Consider the following 21,076-nt stretch of genomic DNA (forward strand, 5'->3'; position numbering starts at 1 on the left):
CAATAAAAGCCCTCTTCTATCTTTAGTTTCTGAGACTCCAGCACTGATTCACAAGGACTGAGACAAATAAAAAGCCTGTGTCTAACTGAACACACCTCGCCCTCTCTGTTTGTGTGCTAGCTGGATGTAATCAGATAGAATTAATATGCATGCTGTTTCTCATTACGGAATAACTGAACTGCTCTTCAGATATGCGGCGTGCACCGCGAGAGGCACGGGCAGATTTCTGCGCTCCCTCCTGAACGTGACTGAGCGCGTGTCCGTGTGCCGGCAGAGACTGTTAATGCAGCAGTAGAAGAAGAAGAGGACACACCCTGCATTTGTCACTCCTGTTAACTCCTCATTGCATTTTAAGTAAATCAGGTTCCACAGAGATGACTTAATTGGCTAATTGCACTAATATGCAGATGATGTGGGCCTAATTGTGTTAAAGCAGTGAAGTCTGGTCTTTCATTTGCAGCTGTATTTTCCTTCCTGATGTGATAGTTTTATTTATGCAACTCTTTTTAGTGCAGCGTCGAGTTTAACCATCTGGACGGCGGCGCGGCGCTGCAGATCCAGCTTCATCGAGCGTTAAAACACAGAATCCAAACGTCTCTCTCACCGAACGCTCGTCCTTGTTGAAGCCGTGTTTATGATTTTGGAGCGTGGCGGAGGTGAGGCTCATTAGGAAGGAAAAACAACGTTGTCGCTTCATTTTCATAAATGATTGAAGACTGTTCCGGCGCTCGTTTGTGCGTGTGTGCTGGCGAGGCGGTGTGCGGTTGACCCCGGGAGAGCGTGAGTGACGGGCCGGCGGTAAGCCGGTCTTTATTAAGATGCACCGTCTTTGGAGAGGGACAGCTGCTCCTGCCTCTAATCAGACAGAACAAAGGTTTAATAAAGAGAAGAGAGCGAGGTAAATAAGCCTTCCTTCCTTTCTCACTGATTCATGCTTCGTATTTTCAACTAGACATCCTGCACAGAAACACTCCCTTCTGCAAAGTTTGCATCAAATTTGCATTTCATACTTAAAATTCTGGCTTTTCCCTCTAAGCCTGTTAATTCAAAGCTAATGTTTGCTGTCTGCATTTAAACATATCTCCTTATCAGATGCTAAAATGACGTTTTTAACACCATCAGGTGATGCATCCTTTATGTAAAACAGTCAGCTGCTCCGTGTTTGTTAGAAACAGAGGCGACTACAGGCGTAAAAGAAAATAACGCCTTTTCATTCTGTTTTTACTAATGAGTGATCCAGCACACAAAAACTGCTCTTCCTTCTGCATTTCAGCCAAAAGTCTGCATTAAATTTCTGTCTGGAAACAAAAATATTCTTGCTTTCGACCATCGGCCTTTCAGCTCAAAGCTAATGCTTGCTGTTGGCTATCAGAATTATGTCTCTGATTTATTATCGGTGCAAAAAGTGACACCATAGGGAGATGCAGCCTAGTTTAGAAATAGTCTGCTGCTTCTGCAAAAAGAATTTTGTTGAATCTGTTTGTTGTAAAGAGGGGAGACCAAGAATAATAATCCTACTGCTCATGCTTTCGCCTTCTCCTGCAGCATGTTTTACCTCCCTGCTTGCTCACGTATGATCCGACACACTAACACTGAAATATGGTCTGCATTAATTTGCCTCTTATTTGTCTTTGCAAACTATACATCCTGAATTTCGATCCTAGATGATCTGATGAAAAGCTGCTGCTTATGACAGTCAAATCACTCCATATCCATAGGTAGAGGGAACAGAGCACAGCTGTGGAGGAGATCAATCTTTCCTCCTTACTAACGCTTTCTAACAAGTGATCCTGCACACACAAACTACACCGTTTTCTGGATTTTTGCTAAAAAAAAATTGCATCATATTCACATTTTGCAAGCATAGAGCTTTTAGTTGAACTCTCATGCTTGCTGTTGGCCATCAAGTCTTTCACAGAATGATCCAGGGTGCAGAAATGAGCGAAAGTGGCGTTCTTAATACGGCTGAATGATTTCCAAAAATAATCTAATTGCAATTTTTTCCTGCAATATTGTGATTTAAAATGCGATTACTTAGGTTCCTCATTTTTTCTGTTGTTCAACAAACATTAGCAAGAAGTCATTCTATATTACAACAGGTTCAATATTAGATCAGTTAAACTAGGGCTAAAGTTAGAAAAAAATATCTGTGATTTTGGCTCACATAGCAAATTTTAAACAATTGCTTTATTGCAGGGGATGATCATTTCTCATATTCTCATTTATATGAAGAAAAATAAATACATGAGCAAGAAAAGAAATATTTTTGTTTGAATAATGTATAAAGCAGTGATACTCAACATGTGGCTCTTTTGTGTATTTATTTTAAATATTAGTCCCCCAGAAAACCTTAAAAAAGGGAAACTTTTTGCCCCTTTTCACCATTTTTGACACTTTTCACCCATTTCATCTACCTTATGCTAGGGCTGGGCAATTAATCACAAATTAGATTAAATCTCAATATGGCATGCTGAATTTTTCAAATAACGGACAGTGCAATATTTCTTTAACCAGGAAAATGTCAAAATATGAGTTTACTACAATCTTCTTTTGTTATGCTTTATATCATGTCACTCAACCAAAGAGCCAAATGATGAAAAATACCTTTGCAAGAGCCACAGTCTAAGTGGTGACAACAGCTTGAAGTAGCAATAACAATAAGTTAAAGGGGGCAAAAATGGTCAAAAAGCAAGACAAATGAGTGAAAAGGGGTGAAAATGGGGAGAAAAAGGGTCTGAATGTAACAAAAAATGAGCAAGATGTGACAGAAAAAGGAGTTACAGTTAAAATAGTCCAAAAGGGAAAAGTAAATGAGCAAAAAGTGACTAAAATGGGCAAAATACAGTCAAGAGTGGCAAAAATGGACCAAAAAAAGGGGAAAGAAGTGGTATTCAATGACAAGAGGGAGCTTGAATGGGTGAAAGTGGGGAGAAGAAAGGGTGAAAAAGGGCAAAAATTGGATAAAAGTGGCAAAATGGGCAAAAAAGCCTTCAAACCTTCAAGTATCCTTTTAATTATTTTTTAATGAAAATCTTATTTTTTGTACATTTTATTTCATACATTTATTTTTCTTCATCAAAATGAGAATAATATGAGAAATGATCATCCCCGTCAATAAAGCAACTGATATCAAATTTGCTATTTGAGCCAAAATCACAGATATTTTTTTCTACCTAGTTTAACTGATCTAATATTGAACTTCTTATAATACAGAATGATTTCTTGCTTATTTTTTCTAAACAAAGGAAAAAATGACCAACCTAAATAATCGCATATTCAATCTCAATATTGCAGGAAAAAATTGTAATTAGATTATTTTTGCAAATCGTTCAGCCCTACCTGATGCCACTAAATACCACATTTCCTCTTTTTTGCCACTCTTGACTGCTTTTGCCCATTTTAGTCACTTTTCACTCATTTTTAGCCACAGCTGTGACACTTTTGGACCATTTTATACCAACTGAAACTTGTTTTTTTGTCACTTCTCACCCATTTTTGCTATTTTCTGACCCTTTCTTCCCTTTTTCCACTTTTTTCCTCCCCATTTTCTGTTGTTTTTTGGCTATTTTCCCCCCTTGAACTTATTGTTATTGCTACTTCAAGCTGTTTTCGCCACTTAGACTGTGGCTCTTGCAAAGGTATTTTTCAATAATTTGGCTCTGTGGTTGAGCAGGGTTGAGTAACACTGGTAAAAAGCATATAAAAAAGAAAAAGATTGTATCAAACTGATATTTTGACACTTCAGGTTAAGGAAATATTGCACTGTCTGCAATATGAAAATTGCAGCATGCCGTATCGCGATTTAATCTAATTTGCGATTAATTGCCCAGCCCTAGTTCTTAACACCATCAGGAAATGCATCCCCATTTAGAAATCAGTCAGCTGCTCCTGCCTGGAATCTTGAAGAGAGCACATTTATCAAGAAGAGAAGAGAAGAGAAGACTTTTGACCTCAAGCATTTCAATTTAGAGCTGATGCTTTCTGCCAGCAACCAAACATGTCATCTGATATCTCATCAATTGCTAAAATGAGCTAAAAGTGACGTTTTACTCCATCAGGACCTGCATCCTCCATTAAAACAGTCAGCCGCTCCTGCCCGAAATTAGCAAACGCCTTTTTATTCAACCCTTTAAAACCTTCCACTGTGCAAGTCTGCCAGGACATATTCTTACATTTTTACATACTCTAGTGCCATTTTTGGGAGTATTTTTATTTGCTATACATCATACATCATAACCCTTATATCCCAAGTTTTAATAATATGTATTGACTCATGTCTTAACTACAACAATAAATTGCTTAAAAGTGCAATAAACCTTAAAAAAAAAAAATCATATTTCTTTTTTTCACATATATTTCAAAATACAGAAATTGCACAGCTGTATCCCTCAAATTTTGAAATGTAAAAAAGTTGCACAATATTCTTTGGAACCACAGGAAATGTATCTGGAGTCTATCCATAACTTGTTTTTTGAGATATAGTCAATTTTGTAACCTGTAAAAAAACCGAGCCAGATGAGTAGTTGGACTCTTCATCTGACGCTGTACTTAGTTTGAAAGCTTCGCGCCAGCTAAAAAATCTGTTTGGCACGACCGGGGTTTTGTGAATCCATAACTACATATGTGTGGGAGTGTGTCAAAGGTGTGTGTGATGGATGTTTGGTGTGTGTGGGGTGTGTGTCTGAGCGTTTTTCTAAAAAAGTAGGGGTGAAATGAGAGCGAGGGCGAGGATGTGTGCAGGCGAAGTTCTTCTGTGTATTCCACAGGAAAAAAAAAAAAAAAAAACACCTCCGGGAAAATACGCCACTTCCTGTTGTTGGGGTGGGAGCCAATGAGGTAGGGACACTGTGACAGGTCACGCCCACAACGTGATGACATTTATTTCAATGTAGGAAGTGCTGCAAATACCCGTGGTCTCGTTTATAAAGATTTTTGTTACTTGCATTTTATTGTGTGTTTTTACAAACCCATCACTGCAACGACAAAGTGCTCTGAAACATGGAGAATGTGTGAAATGTTAGTGTGACTCCCCAGGTTTTATATGCAAAAAGAATGATCCATCTATCTTATCTGGTTTCAAATCTACCGCCAATCAAACATGGATATGCTTACCGTAGCACCGGCGCTACGCTGGGTTCTAGAGGGTTAAAGAGGAGAGACCTAGAAGTCACTAATCCTACGTTTCATCCTTCCTTGCTTACTATCCAGTGATCCTGAGCACAGAAACTGCCCCGTCTTCTGCATTAGAGTTAAAAAGTTCACATCATATCCATGGTTTCAATACTTTTGACTCTTAACCTTCAGATTTGAAGCCAATGCTTGCTGTTTGCAGTGAAATTGTTCTCTTTTTTTATTGTTAAAATGAGGCAAAAGTGATGTTTAACACCATCAGGTGATGCATTCTCGTTTGGACAAAAGCCAGCTGCTCCTGTATGCCTTAATAAACATGTGATCCAGAACTGCTCTGTCTTCTGCATTTCACTAAAAAATCTACATCCCCGACCCTAAACCGTCCGATGTGAAGTGAACGCCTGCTGTTTGCAGGTTCTGTACTGTTCTGTAGCTAAAATAACCCAGCAGGGATGTTCTGAACACCATGAGGCGATGCATCCTCGTCTAGGAATCACTCATCTGCTCCTGCCTTGAATATTTAAGAATGCATTTTTAATAAGGAGACGAGTAAATAGTCCTACTTTCTCTTCTTCTGCTGGTTTTAGTTACTGTCTCACTGATGTGTGGTCCGGCACACAGAAGCTGCTCTCTTCTCTGCACCTGCTCAAAAAAATCTACAACATATTCATGTTTTAACTCCTATCGGCGTCTTCGATTAAAGCTTCCTTATTTAGAGATAGTCAGCCGTGAATTTTGGAGACGACAGAGAATGGAAAATGAGTTAATAATCTGCTTTTCCAGCCCTCCGTCCTTCTCCTGCTGCTCTTTTTACATCCTGGCTTCCTGACGAGAGTCGGCACACAAAGCTCCTCTCTCTTCAGCATCTCAGTCCCAAAATCTGCCTAGAACTGGAGTTTTTAACTTTAAATTTCTGCTTTTGACAATTCAATTTCAACCCTAATGTTTGCTTTGGGCAATTGAAGGTGTGATTTATTCCCTAAAAAAGCTGTTTTGTTGCAATGGAAACAGTCGGTCCTGCCTTGAATTCAGAGGTTTAATGAGGAGGGAGGATGGAGAATGGACCGCAGCTCGATAACGCCGCTTTTCTATTTCTTCCTTTTACAGCCTCCTACAGCAGGGGTGCCAAACTCAAGGCCCGGGGGCCAAATCTGGCCCATGGTACAGTTACAGGCGGCCCACCAGTATGAGGTCTGCAGATTTCCTCCAATTTAAAAATGTAAACTTGACCTGTTAAGTCAGAAACATTAGAAAAAGTTTAAATAATTGATGCGGGAAAATGCATTTGTGTTCATGTTTGCATCACAGTTATGACACAAAGTTTTGGTTTCGACTTTTTATTTCACGTGCTGAGCTTTTCAATTCACAATTTAGATTTTATGTTGTTTTTTGACATTTTACATCCTCAATTTTAAAACTTTAAGTAAAACTTTGACCTTTTAAGCTCGTGTTTTTATTTCTTTCTCAAGTTTTGACCTTTTTACCACCCTATTTTGACTTTTAACTCAATGATTTTAAATTCTAAGTTATATTTTGACCTTCAAAATTCTAAATTTAAAGATTTTTTCTCATGCTTTTATGTTTTAAATCAATGATTTTGACTTTTATCCCAATGATTTTAAATTATAAGTCATATTTTGACCTTCAAAACTCAAAATGTAAATATTTTTCTCATGCTTTGATGTTTTAAATGAATGATTTTAAGTTTTATCTCATATTTTGACCGTTAAGAATCATGATTTCAACTTTCTATTAGGGCTGGGCGATTATGGCGACAGTCAGAATCACACTTAATTTAACTTTTTACCTCGATAATGATTAACGAACAATTACTCCACCTCCAACCTCCAACTCTGTTTGTATCATTTTAAAACAAACAACAGAAAGGAACAGGCACAGATTCACAATTTAAGGTTATTCATTAAAATATTTGAAATCAAAACACGTCAACTGAAATGAAAACGTTTTCGTTAAAAAGTCAGATTTTTCCAAGAATTGGGGAAGAATTTAAATAATTGACACGGCAGGTTTACGTCAGTTAGGAGCTCTGAATGTCAGTTTAGATTATTTTTCGATTAACTGCCCAGCTCTACTTTCCATCTCATATTTTGACCGTTAAGAATCATGATTTCTACTTTCTATCTCATATTTTTGCCTTTTGAAAACATTATTTTGACTTTAAGTGCCATATTTTGTTCTTTTGAGCTGATAAATTTGTATTTTTATCTCAGATTTTGAGCCTTTAAACTTTTCATTTTGATTTTTTCAACCTCAGAATCATTTATCATCAGTGCTAAGGTTTTTTTCCCCCATAATTCATAGCTGAGGTTTACAGTTTATGGTTAATTGTGGTTTCAGGTTGGACTGCTGTGATTGAGTTTGACAGTATTTTCTCCTTCCTCGCTTCCTGATGAGTGATCCGGCACCTTCCTCTCTGTCGAAGTCAGAAACTCGGCATCACATTTTCAAACTTAAACTCTCGCTGTTAACCCTCGGCCTTCCAAATCAAAGCTGACGCTGACCGTTGGTAGTGACATCTATCATCTATGTTCCACTGGCTGTTGCTAAAACGAGCAAACGGAGACATTTTTAGGAGATATGCCGCCACTGCGATGCTCCTGCCTTTAATTTAGAAATGTAAAGTTTAAACAGAGATGAGCGATGGCTGTTGGCGTGCCGATACATCACTCCGCACCTCTTTATCTGAGCAGAAAGTGTCATTTTAACAAAATCAGGAGATTCATCCCTAATTTCCTCGGGACAGACTCTCTTCTGCGATCCTGACTTCATATTTTTCCTTTAAAAGCCAAAATTCTTGATTAAGACCACTGAAATTTCAAATTCAAAGCAAACACAGCTCCGTCTAAGCTGGCCGGTCGTCTCTCAGCTCGTTATCTGCTGCAAAAATAAGCTAAAATCAGATTTTTAACACCATTTGTTAAGATGCTGCTGCCTTGATTCTGGAAGTTTTAAAACAGAGAGGAAGATGAGAGTTTAAAGTCTCCTTCCTCCTCGTCATCCTCCCTTTCTTGGTCTTTTTTGCATCCTTATAACGGCTCGATCGATCAGAGAATTAACGGTCGTCTCCTGCAGAAGTTTGCATCTCATCTCTTCAGTTTTAATCTTGCCCTTTTGACTTCAAATCTCACACGGCTGCAGCTCACCCAAAAAGTTAAATATTCCTCTTCATGTGAGCTAAAATGACATTTTTAACTCCACCAGGAGATCTGTCCCCGTTCAGCAAATAGAGCGAGCGTGGAGGAGAGCGTCCACGGAGGAACCGTCTACTATTTATGAGGCTGCGTGTGCATGTGTGGGGTCAGCTGCACGCCCTATTTCTCAGCTTGGATGGCCATCACTGCCTGTTTGGCGATGACATCATTCCGCCGCCCCCCTCCTGCGCCGGTCCATCAGCAGTTTGGTAAAACACGCCTGTTCATTTAGATTTGATGGAGCGACGGACGGCGGATAGAAAGAGGAGAAGGCTGCATTAGAGGATATTTGAGGGTCTTGAGGGTTCTGCTCCTCTCACTGGTCCCAAAAATAGAGCGTAGTCCCCGCCGCTGAGCCTGTCGAGGGAATAATGACTTATTTATCAAATGTCTGAAATATTCAGGGACAAGGCCCTTTTTAAAATCCAGCCTTTAAATGCATAGGCTTTCTGCTGCCATGCTTAATGACAGCCAGTGGATTCAGAGCGATTCTCAGGTCCGAGACGGAGTCGAATCGCTGTTTAACAAAAAGGAGAGAGCAAGGGGAGAGAAAAAGTTTGAACTGTGACCTCTGAGAAGGAGCAGGGAGATAAAAAGTGCCTGAGCAGCCCCGTATTTCTGCAGAGGAGTCGATGTTTCTGATAGTGCGGGGAGGCCATGATTTTGGTCATGAAAACTGGAAAATCAAGACTAACTGTGCCGTGCTGCTCGTCTTTAATCCAAAGGTTTTGCCGTGGGGTGAATGTTTCATTCTCTGATTCTGGCCGCACATTGAAAGCGTGTTTTGCAGCTGCAGGAGATTGGCTTGAATTCCCCCGAACGTGCTCTGTTGCAGAAAATCAGCCACATGTGAACGTTTCGACGTGAATTCCTGAACAGGGAAAGTTTCTTCCCGACAGTGCCTGAGCTCATGCACGGTGGTGCAGTGATTCAGGCCGTCTCCTCACTATAAGAAGGTTCAAATCCCGGCGGTTTCCGTGCACGTCGTCCCCGTGCACGCGTGGGTTCTCTGCAGGCTTCCTCCCACGGTCCATAGATGTGCTCGTTAGGTTAATTGGTGACCCGTAGGTGTGAGCGTGGAGGCTCTGATTGACTGGCGACCAGTCCGGCGTGTAGCCCCGCCTCTCGCCTAATGACTGATGGGATTGGCTCCCGCCCCCTACGACCCTGAGTGGGTTAAGCGGAGCAGATAATGGATGGATGGACATTATTTGAATTTGACTGCCTCATAATGGTTTCTTCATTACCATAACTATGATGACATCATACATTTTTATCATTTTTATGAGTTTTTTTTTATTATGTTCCATTTGAGGCGTTTTTCTGTGATGCTCTGGGGATGGTTTGTAATGTTAATGCTGATAAAGCTTGTTAAATTGAATCCAGCCTCTCAGTTTGCACACTAAGTCTCCTATAATGCACATTTTAATGTCAAACTTTGGTGCTTATTGTCATGTTTCCTTCCTTTTCTGTGAGTTTAAATGGAACAGCTGAAAGTTGAATCGATTATGTGTCTCTCTATCCATCTTTCTATCCAGATATGCATGGGCGTGAAGGGGAGGGGGTGAGGGGAGGGGGTTTGAGGGTGACGAATGAGTGTTGTTCTTACTTCTACAGCTGGAATGAACGAAGTTTGGAGATGCTGGTGGTGATGGAGCGCAGCAGCAGGGGGGTTAATGAGACGTACGCAGCCACGGAGCAGAAGAGCTCAGAAAGTAGACACAGCGAACATTATCCCCAAACGGCGCAAATCCGTGCGTAATTACGCAGCGCTCGAAAGCCTGCGCCTCGTCCCACCCTTATTCCGTCCAAAAAACACAGCTGTCTCCTCTCTGCTGTCACAATGGCGCGGCTGTGGAAGTGAAACTGACCTTACCTTAACACGTTCCAGCTTTTCAGAGGGTCCAGGTCTGAAATTATAGAAACCATGGTTGGAGAGGCTGAGGCAGCACCGGGAGAGGGAGGGAAAGAAAGATCGAAAGAAAAAGCGGCGCAAAAGGCTGTAAACTCCGTGAGAGAGAGGCAGCGATCGCTCGGATGCAACTCGTCCTGGTTGTTCAGTGTGTGATGAGCGCTGTCACAGCTCTCTCTCTCTCTCTCTCTCTCTCTCTCCGCCCCCTCCGCTCTCTTTCTCCTTCTCTCTCTCTCTTTCTCTCGGAGGAGCAGAGCTGAACAGAAGAGGAGGTAAACCCCACCGAGGAAACTCATTTAGCCATCTTAAAAAAAATACACCCTGGGGAAAAGAGTTTACACACATTTTTTTTTCCTTCAGGGCTGGCACACTGCAAAAAATATCTGCACGCTGCAAGAAGTTTCCTGACACGCTTCATGAGGCTGCTTTAATCTGGTTTCTGGACACTTGTGGAGATTTGGCATGAGGAAATGTACCCACAGAAATCAGATGAGTATTTCAGAGACATCTGTTAGTCGGAACAGGTCATGTCGGTGTTATCTTCAATAATTTAATGATCTGAAACCATTTATTCACAGGTTACTGAATGAACTAGAGATGCACAGACTGTGAAATTAGGGCTGCTACTAATTCCAACGTTTAAAAACAAAATCCAACCACTGACTCTGAGGACCATATCACTGACTCTGAGGACCACATCACTGACTCTGAGGACCACATCACTGACTCTGAGGACCATATCACTGACTCTGAGGACCACATCACTGACTCTGAGGACCACATTACTGACTCTGAGGACCACATCACTGACTCTGAGGACCACATCACTGACTCTGAGGACCACATTACTGACTCTGAGGACCACATCACTGACTCTGAGGACCATATCACTGACTCTGAGGACCACATCACTGACTCTGAGGACCATATCACTGACTCTGAGGACCACATCACTGACTCTGAGGACCACATCACTGACTCTGAGGACCTCATCACAGACTCTGAGGACCACATCACTGACTCTGAGGACCTCATCACTGACTCTGAGGACCTCATCACAGACTCTGAGGACCTCATCACAGACTCTGAGGACCACATCACTGACTCTGAGGACCACATCACAGACTCTGAGGGCCACATCACAGACTCTGAGGGCCACATCACAGACTCTGAGGGCCACATCACAGACTCTGAGGACCACATCACAGACTCTGAGGACCACATCACAGACTCTGAGGACCACATCACAGACTCTGAGGGCCACTTCACAGACTCTGAGGGCCACATCACAGACTCTGAGGACCACATCACAGACTCTGAGGGCCACATCACAGACTCTAAGGGCCACATGACATGTCTTTATCAGGCTAGGGCCTGAAACATCACATGTGGTGATAATCTTCATTAAATAAGCCTTTGGAGCAGCTTCTGGTGTGCAGACTTGATTTTCTGTTTTGCATGATGGAAGGGCCTGTCTTTGGTTGTAACAGCTGATGTGATGAAGCAATATTGTGGCTGATGCTAAGCTAGCGGCAGATGATCAAATATGGATAAAAAAAGACATAAAACATCAGAGTTACTGGGTTAGATTTAATCTTTAAATACCTCTGAAGGTCACTAAAGTTCAAGGCTTACTAGAAAAGCCTCTGTAAGGGCTACGGCGGTATGGATAGCGTCATTGGAATGGCACAGCTTCACGCTACAAGAAGAACAAAGTAAGTTGATATGACATATGGGTCAAAAGTTATTCACCTTTACATGACAGGATTCACCCTTGTGCCTTCCTCAAATTGACTACCCTCTGGACACCTTAGAGGCAAAAATGTACATGTAAAGAAAAACTGCCATTAAGTCAGCATACGTCAATATTTTTTTTCTACTTTTTAAAAAAAAAAAATCTCTTTAACAACTTCAGACCTGCTCTCTTTTAATGCCAGTTTGATTATTTGAATTTTTTTTTTTTTACTACTAAAACAGAAAAAGTGAATTATTTTCCATATAATAAATAGTAGAAAGATGGGGCTTTGGGGGTGATGAGAGTCTTGGATGGGTCAAAGATTAGCAACAAAACTGATTTGATTGCATTAATATTTTTTACGTAATGTCAGAAATACCCTCTGGACACCTTGGAGGCTAAAATGCCTCCATTGACTTCCATTAAAACCAGGTTTTTTAATCTCACTGTCACTGCAGTATAAAATCATGTATTCTTTAATGTCAGCATTTCAATGTGAAGAAGTCTAGTGACATTTGACATTTTTACCGTATTCCACCAGATTCAACCATTTACTCATTGTAGGACCATGCACCACATTCTTGTGTTTTTGCCGTTATATTATGGAGAGTTTTGTGTGAGTTTAAAGGGTTAAAATTCTGAGAATTATTGAATGTTTGGTAGTTTTGAGCAGGTCTGAAGTTGTTAAAGAGAATTATGAAAAAAAGTAGAAAAAATATTGATGCATGCTGATTTAATGGCAGTTTTTTGTACGTGTACATTTTTGCCTCGGTGTCCAGAGGGTAGTAAATTCACTGAGAGAGTCTGAACGACATTTAAGAGTAAAACATGTTGGATTTCAAACATTTAGCTAGAAAGAAAAGTTCCGGTAAAAATTCATGCACAAGCTGTAAAACTGACAAAATGATCACAAAAAAAAAAAAAAAAAGTTCAAGAAAAATGGCCAAAAATGCCTGAGAAGGACATACGGGTTAAACATAAAAAGATTATTTGTAATTAAAAATGAAAATAAAAACAATAAAAAAACTGGAGAACTGAACCAATCTTTGTATGGTTTAACTGATAACTCCAGTCGAAGCTCCTCCTGATGAAACGGCTGCTGAATTAAAGGCAGGGAGATTTTCCAGCCGAGTCCTCTCTGACAGAAACGTTGGGTAAAGTGTGCCACAGTTCCTGAGTTGGACGCTTCATCGCAGCTCTGTGGAGCATCTCGGTCTCTAAAAGAAACCTGACTTCCTGTCTGACAACACCACATCCTGTTGATAACTGTTTTTTTTTCTTCTTCTCCCCTCCCTCGCTCTCCAGCCTCGGCAGCAGACGCGTCATCTCTGGCGAAGAGTGACACGGCGGCGGCCAAGTCCCACCTTTTCCCGGCTCCTTTCTATTTGCTGGTGGGGAGAAAACAGATGAGCCCCCATGGAAAAAAACACAGGAGAGTGTCGGAACTGTGTCTGTTTCACATAATTGTCTGAGACAACAGAGCAGAGGGGGAGCGGCGCTCTCTGCCAGAGCTGCTGGAGTCTGAGAGCACGGCGGTTATTTTCAGATGCATCATATTAGCCGGCACGGTCGCAGATAGCGGTCAGTGTGACAGGAAGCTGCTGTGGTCTGATTATAGACTTTAAATAATACTTGAAACACTCTCTCACAGTTGCTTTTTCATTTCTAGTTGTATTTAACCCTTCGCTGGCTCTCTGATTGGTCCTCTGTGAACCACATGACTGTTTGATACTCCTGTCCTGCATTTTGTTGTATTTTCTAAGTAAGATGATTTTTTCTGTGACAATTTTGCTCCTTTTTTAACAGTCGCAATAAAATAAAAATCTTGAATGTATTTTAATGACTGTGGTAAGAGCATTTGAATACGGCACAGCCACACATCATTTTAGCTTAGCATTTTTAAGCTCATTAGAAATTATTAATAACTAACCTGACAAGCCAGATGGATCTGGAAAGCTTCAATAGGAAATGTTTGAGAAAAAGCAGAGAATTTGAAAAAAACTCAGAGTGTGATTGGATGAACGTTCTGTCTGTCACATCTCTACGGGCCAATCAGAACACGTGACATAGCCGGTATCGAGCTGCACATGCGCAGCTACGGGGAATTATGCAAAACATGGCGACTAAAGACATGTCAGTACTCGACTTTTGTGGTTTTTGAAAAGAAAACAACTCACTGCTGTTCTTTGTTCTTCATTTATCAAAAAAAGTAGCTTAAAACACAGCTGAAAGTTGCATAAGAATAGCTCAAAGTAGCCTAAAAATAGCTGAAAAAAGCATAAGAATAGCTAGAAGTAGCTTAAAAATAGCTGAAAATAGCATAAGAATAGCTAAAAGTAGCCTAAAAATAGCTGAAAAAAGCATAAGAATAGCTAAAAGTAGCCTAAAAATAGCTGAAAAAAGCATAAGAATAGCTAAAAGTAGCTTAAAAATAGCTGAAAATAGCATAAGAATAGCTAAAAATAGCCAAAAAAAGCCAAAAAAATAACATGAAAATAACTATAAGTGGGCTAAAAATAGCTGAAAATAGCATATGAATAGGTCGAAGTTGAATAATAATAGCCAAATATAGCTCAAAGTAGCCTAAAAATAGCTGAAAATGGCAAAGGATTGCTCAAAATAGCCTAAAAATAGCTCAAAGCAGCCTAGGAAAAAGCTCAAAGTAGGCTAAAAATAGCTGAAAATGGCATAAGAATAGCTCAAAGTAGCCTAAAAATAGCTCAGATTAACCTAAAAAAAGCTCAAAGTAGCCTAAAAATAGCTGAAAAAAGCATAAGAATAGCTGAAAGTAGACTAAAATTAGCCAAAATAGCTCAAAGTAGCCTAAAAATAGCTGAAATGGCATAATAGCTCAAAATAGCCTAAAATTACCTCAGAGTAGCCTAAAAAAATCTCAAAGTAGCCTAAAAATAGTGGAAAATGGCATAAGAATACCTCAAAGTAGCCTTAAAATAGCTGAAGATAGCATAAGAATAGGTAAAAGTAGCCTAAAAATAGCTGAAAATAGCATAAAACTGGGTCAAAGTCACCTAAAAATCACCGAAACCCCCCCCCCCCCACATAAAAGTAGCTCAAAGTAGCCTAGAAATAGCTGGTAATAGCATTAAAAAAAAGTTCAAATTGCTGGAAAAAGTATGAAAATAGCTCAAAGTTAACTAAAAATAGCCAAAAATAGCTCAAAGTAGCCTAAAAAAAAGCTCACCTAAAAATCCCCCCCCCCCCCCAAAAAAAATAAAAATAGCTGAAATGAGCCTAGAAATAGCTAGTAATAGCATAAAAAAGTTCAAAGTAGTCTAGAAATACCATAAAATAGCTCAAAGTCTCCTAAAAATAGCTCAAAGTAGCCTAAAAAAAGCTCAAAGTAGCCTAAAACAATTGAAAAAAGCATAAGAATAGCTGAGAGTAGCCTAAACATAGCTAAAATAGCATAAGAATAGCTGAAAATGGCCTTAAAATAGCCAACAATAGCATGGAGATAACTCAAAGTCAGCTAATAATAGTTCAATGTAGCCTAAAAATTGCTGGAAATAGCATATAAATAACTGAAAGTCGGCTAAAAATAGTTCAAAATAGCATGAAAATAACTGAAAATAGCAATGAATAGGTTAAAGTTGATTAATAATAGCCAAAAATAGCTCAAAGTAGCCTCAAAATAGCTCAAAGTAGCTTAAAAATAGTTGAAAATGGCATAAGAATAGCTCAAAGCAGCCTAAAAAAAAGCTCAAAGTAGCCTAAAAATAGCTCAAAGTGGCCTAAAAGAAGCTCAAAGTAGCCTAAAAATAGCTGAAAATAGCATAAGAATAGGTCAAAGTAGCCTAAATTATAGCTGAAAATTGTGTAAGAATAGCTCAAGTAGCCTAAAAATAGCTGAAAATAGCATAAAAATAACTCAATGTCGGCTAAAAATAGTTCAAAGTGCCAACTAGAAATAGCTGGTAATAGCATAAAAAAGTTCAAAGTAGTCTAGAAATACCATAACATAGCATAAAATAGCTCAAAGTAGCCTAAAAATAGCTCAAAGTAGCTTAAAAATAGCCAAAAAACCCATAAAATTAGCTCAAAGTAGCCTAGAAATAGCATGAGATAGCTCAAAGTAGCCTAATAATAGTTTAAAGTAGCCTAAAATAGCTGAAAATACCATAAGAATAGCCCATAGTAGCTTCAAAATAGCCTAAAATAGCATAAGAATCTCAAAGTAGGCTAAAAATAGCTATAAATAGCATAATAGCTCAAATTCACCTAAAAGTAGCCTAGAAAATAGCATGAAGAATAGCTCAATGTAGCCTAGAAATTTTCGAAAATAGCATAAAAATAGCTTAAAGTAGCCTAAACATAGCTCAAAGTAGCCAAAAAATAGCTGAAAGTAGCCTTAAAAATAGCCCAAAGTAGCCTGAAAGTAACTGAAAATAGCATAAGAATAGCTCAAAGTAGCCTAAAGTAGCTTAAAGTAGCATAAGAACAGCTCAAAGTAGCCTAAAGTAGCCTAGAAAATAGCTTTTTTTCTGACGTGTAAGAAATCAAAACAAAACAACAACAACAACAAAAACCTTTGCAACACAGAGTCCAATAAATTTTATGGAGTGGGTTAAATTTAACTTATCACAAACATCTGAATACCTCTGGAAAATCATGGATTTTGAGTCCAGCATGAACATTTCCTCCTGTTCATTCTCCTGGACAAAACCTAAAGTTACTTTTGTCAGAGATTTCTTAAAGATGTTTGGTCCTGTTATCTCCTCTCTCCCTTATGGAAAAACACTGTAAACAAACTATTTTGTCATGTTTTAGTTGACTAAACAAGGAATCAGGTCATTGTCGTCCACATGTTGACATTAGGGCTGCAACTAATGATTATTTTTTTATGTCGACTTATCTATCAATAAACTTCCCGATTTGTCGATTAATCACGGTTATTTGGCATACCATTTTGGATCCCCATTTTACGTAAATAGTAGCTATTTAAATAGTAGCGGTTCACCTGCCTTGCAGGTTACAAATAACTAAAGGATGGCTTTCTTTAAAGAGACTGGTATGTCCATAAAAATAAATAAAGCAAATAGCCCATCCAAAGTCCAAAAGTACAAATAAAGCGTTATGTCAACAAATCAAACTTGAATGAATCCGGATACGGACGGAGCCTTCTGTCCGTGCTCCGCGTTCATTTCGTCCGTATTTCTGCACGTTTCCACAAAGCTTACAGACACAGGCCAAACGGAGCAGTACCACCGGAAACCGTGGGGGCAGTGTTGCTGTCACTACCCGATACGTAGCTCTAGTGAGACACAAAGAAGAAATAACAATGGCAGAACTTTTTGAGGAAAAGTTGTGCGAGTTGGTTAGAAACACTGCCTTTGTTTTTGTCTTTTATGTAGAGGTACATTATAAATACCTCCTCCACAGTCACCATGTTTGTTTTTGAGTTTGTTGTCATAAACTTTTGACTCTGGGCTGCCCCCCCCTGGTGGATGTATTGGTTAACATCCATGCCAACATAAAGGACGCATGGAAGTATGTGAGCAGTGACGGTATCATCGTTTGAAAAGGACGTATACATTTTCGGACGTAAAGTGAGTAAAAATGGGCCTTTAGTGTATTTGAATCTACCTGCTTACCTGTACCTATCAGGCGTGCGTCTGCAGGTGTGCTCGGGGACAGAACAGTGTTAGCGATGTGAACATAGAGCAGCAGGAGAGGATAAGGGGAGCAAACGTGCTCGTGCATGCTTGAAAATGCTTGCACTATGTATTTATGTACAATTTCATGCCATTATGAATAAAAATGCTTTTTCCAAACATCGTCTTCATTATCCTGCAGCTATAAAACAAAACAGATCAGTAATGAGCCTCTGGCCTGTTTGAAACTGACTCTTTTGGCAGCCACACTGGTAATTTTACCCAACAAAGAGTAGATGGATGTGCTGGAAGAGAACAGAAAACTAAAAATCCTTAGATTATGTGATGTAATCAGGTTACAGAGCTAGAATGGTACAGGAAAGCAAACTTACTAATCTTACAGCTTCAGATCAGACAGCTATGACTGCATCTTTGTCTTTATCCTTTCACTGAAGACAAGTTTATCAATCTCATCAATAAAAGTGAGTCTACTGACATTATAGTTGACTGAGAAGGAAAGAGCCTGGTGAAAGAGCAGAAATTCCTCAAACATTGCTTTCTAGGTTTGCTGCGATTGCGTGATGCAGGGTCGTCTCCAGCTGACGCTCTGCAGACCCGACATGGTCGCTCAGGTGGAGGAGATTTGGAGCTCCGGATCGAGTCGGTGAGACAACGATAATGCAAAGCTACAGCTCGGCGCTCTGCATCAGCAGCCATACTGCACTGGCTTTAAATAGACTCAATTGGACATCTGCTTCAGCGAGGAGGAGGAGGAGGAGGAGGAGGAGGATGGAGAGAGCTGACAGCATCTCTCTCCTCTTCCTCTGTCTCTATTTCTGTCTCTGCAGTCGTAGCCACGTGCACGCTCACGCACGCACGTAAACACACAGGCAGTGAGAGATCAAACAGAGTTTAGCTCTCCTCTGCATGGATCTAATTTCTGCATAATAATCATGTTGGCAGGCCTGACGTCTCGCTGTAGGTGTTGGAGCATCTGTACGAGTTAGCGGAGCGTATATTCACCTGTATGTATGTGAGAGGAGACGTCTGAGACCACCTGCTGAGAGCGCCGAATTATCATCTCTGCTACAAGTTTATCTGACGTTACAGCTGTAAGAGAGGCCTTTATTCAGCTTTAAATGGATGAAACTCAATTTAACAAAGGGTTCGCTCATCAATGAAAGTCTGACTTTCATTTATTTGATTTATTTACTCCTGATTTTATTTTTTTCCTATAAATAAAGCCTTAAGTTTTTGTTTTTTTCTACGATTTGACAAAAATTGTGCACCGATGCCTGGTAAATTAGAAGAAGTGAGAACCTTTGCCTCATGGTAAAACCATCTAAGATCCTCCCAGCAGGTGAACACCTGCAGCACACCTGGCCAGCATCACTGTGGCCTTTTTGTCAGTTAGTGTTCTCATGCTATCTCGACTTTAAAGCTTTCTTTTACATCTTTTATGGCAGATATGAGCATGGATGTAGTACTAAAGATTAACCCTCAGGAGATCATTTAAAATCCAACTTCATTTGTTCCTTCGGGCAGAAAACAGCCACCTCTGCAAAAATACAGTAAAAATATGATACATTTTGATTTTTCTCTCATATTTTGACATTTAAAACTCATCATTTTGAATTTTAAGCTCATGTTTTGACATTTAAAGGAGTGCATTAGTGTAAGTTCAGGTAAATGTGGGATCAAAAATGTCATTTTCAATGGTCTTCAAAGGGGCAGTTTTTGTCCAAAGGATCATATTTGTGGTTTTTCATAGCTTAGCCATTTTAGACTAATTCAGCGAACTGATACTTATTCAAAGATGTGTGAAAATTAATATGTTCTGGCATATTTGAGCTTTAGTCATTCAACACGGCCAAAATGGCATAAAAAATATAAAACAGAATGTACAGAAAATGGTCCCAGGAACCTCTGAGGTAAAACTTTCTCCTCTGCTTCAATGGGAGTTTTTGAGATTCTTTAAGTGTCAGGTAACTTCCTGATAACCTGTGAAGTCTAACACCTAAAAAGCTGAGGCGAGGCTGAAAGGTGCAGCAGCACGCCACAAAGCGGGATTCACGCTCCCGCCGCTGTGCTAACGAACAAAATCAGCTGCCTGGGTGTGATCTCTGCATCGTCTCGGTTAATCAGCAGAAGAGTCCAACAGATCTGGCTGGTAAATCTGCAGAAGTCCTTCTCTGAGATCTGAGCATGCATGTATTCTTCATAACCCTCATGTTTTCAAACAAAGCCAGAACAACAGCAGCGGGGTAAACACCTTGTTCTCCCCCCTCCGGCGTATTTATTCCTCTAAACGGGGCAGATTTGAGGACAAGCCTTGAGCTTTATGTCATCATGCAAATGTGATGTGCATTTCAAATCCAAACAAAGTCTCTAAACCTCCCACTGAATACAGATTCCCATTTTACCTCCATCCATTTAGAGGGGAGGGGGCGGCGGTGGTGGGGGGCTGGAGGTGAGAAGAAAGCAGAAATAAGCAGAGCAGAGGATGTGGATGAAATAAGTATGGGGGGATTATTTCATAAACGACAGATTTTTCTTTTCTCTCTAAGTCATTTGATCCTGTCAAATATGCCTAAAGCCACACGCCCACGTGCTCATTGTCTGAAAAACGCTCCGTTTATGAGAACCCCCCCATCGAACCTTTCAAACAATGAGCGGAGCGGATGGATGCTCGGCTCCAACGTCAGCGTTCGCTAAAAACACAAGAAGGCAAATGAGATTTAAATCATGGGATGCACAAACGCACGCCGGCCCCGGAGAACGGCCCGGCGAGGCTGTCTGTTTGTTTGTCCCACGCTGCAATCAGCGTCCAGTTACAGGAGGACGCCACTGGCTGGATTTACCTCCAAGACGGACGGCATCCACGCAGAATAGACAGAGTTATCTTCTACCATCCTGAGTATCTTCTAACGCCATCGCCGCTAATCGCCGTCTACACTTGCAACACTGCAGCTGGATGCACGCTAACTTTTAAACGTGTTACTGTTGGACGGTTTCAACCACATGACCACACAGCTGCTGAGATTCTGCAGCCTTTAGATCTCACAGAAACTCCTGACCAAATGTGATTTCACAACAAAAACAAACATGGAGGATGGTTGGCGTCGTCGGCAGGATGGACCGGCAGGTTCAAGAGAATCCGTTAAATCCTGGCTGAGGAGACGTCTAACCATCGACTACACGCCCCCCTGGCTGCTCGCCCTCATCGCTGTGGTGGGAGTTCTATCAGAGGAAGTCTGGTCTGAAATATTAAATATGAACATTTAAGATTTATGATCCCAGATCTGGGAGGCTTCCACTGGATAAGGAGCAGTAAAATAGTGTTTAGGATTATTTAGACCAGTAGTTTTCAAACTTTATTCACCCAAGGCACACCTAAGGTTACGCCAAAATCTCAAGGCACACCATATTCATATCAATACAAAATAGACTTTTAAATAACAGAACAGTCAAGGTG

General features: G+C 40.3%; 1 protein-coding gene across 7 annotated transcripts in view; it reads right to left on the reverse strand.

The window, feature by feature from the left end:
• celf2 (cugbp, Elav-like family member 2) overlaps positions 1-10,343 on the reverse strand; it is a 435,899-nt gene extending 425,556 nt beyond the window's left edge. For all 7 annotated transcript variants that reach the window (XM_041780689.1, XM_041780688.1, XM_041780686.1 and 4 more), the window contains exon 1: positions 10,219-10,343. In XM_041780689.1, coding sequence (XP_041636623.1) covers positions 10,219-10,271 — 53 coding nt within the window. In that variant the 5' untranslated portion in view covers positions 10,272-10,343. The remainder of the gene's footprint in view (positions 1-10,218) is intronic.
• Between the last annotated feature and the right edge of the window lie 10,733 nt (positions 10,344-21,076).

The sequence above is a fragment of the Cheilinus undulatus genome, linkage group 23 (assembly GCF_018320785.1).
Source record: "Cheilinus undulatus linkage group 23, ASM1832078v1, whole genome shotgun sequence".
Lineage (NCBI taxonomy): Eukaryota > Metazoa > Chordata > Actinopteri > Labriformes > Labridae > Cheilinus > Cheilinus undulatus.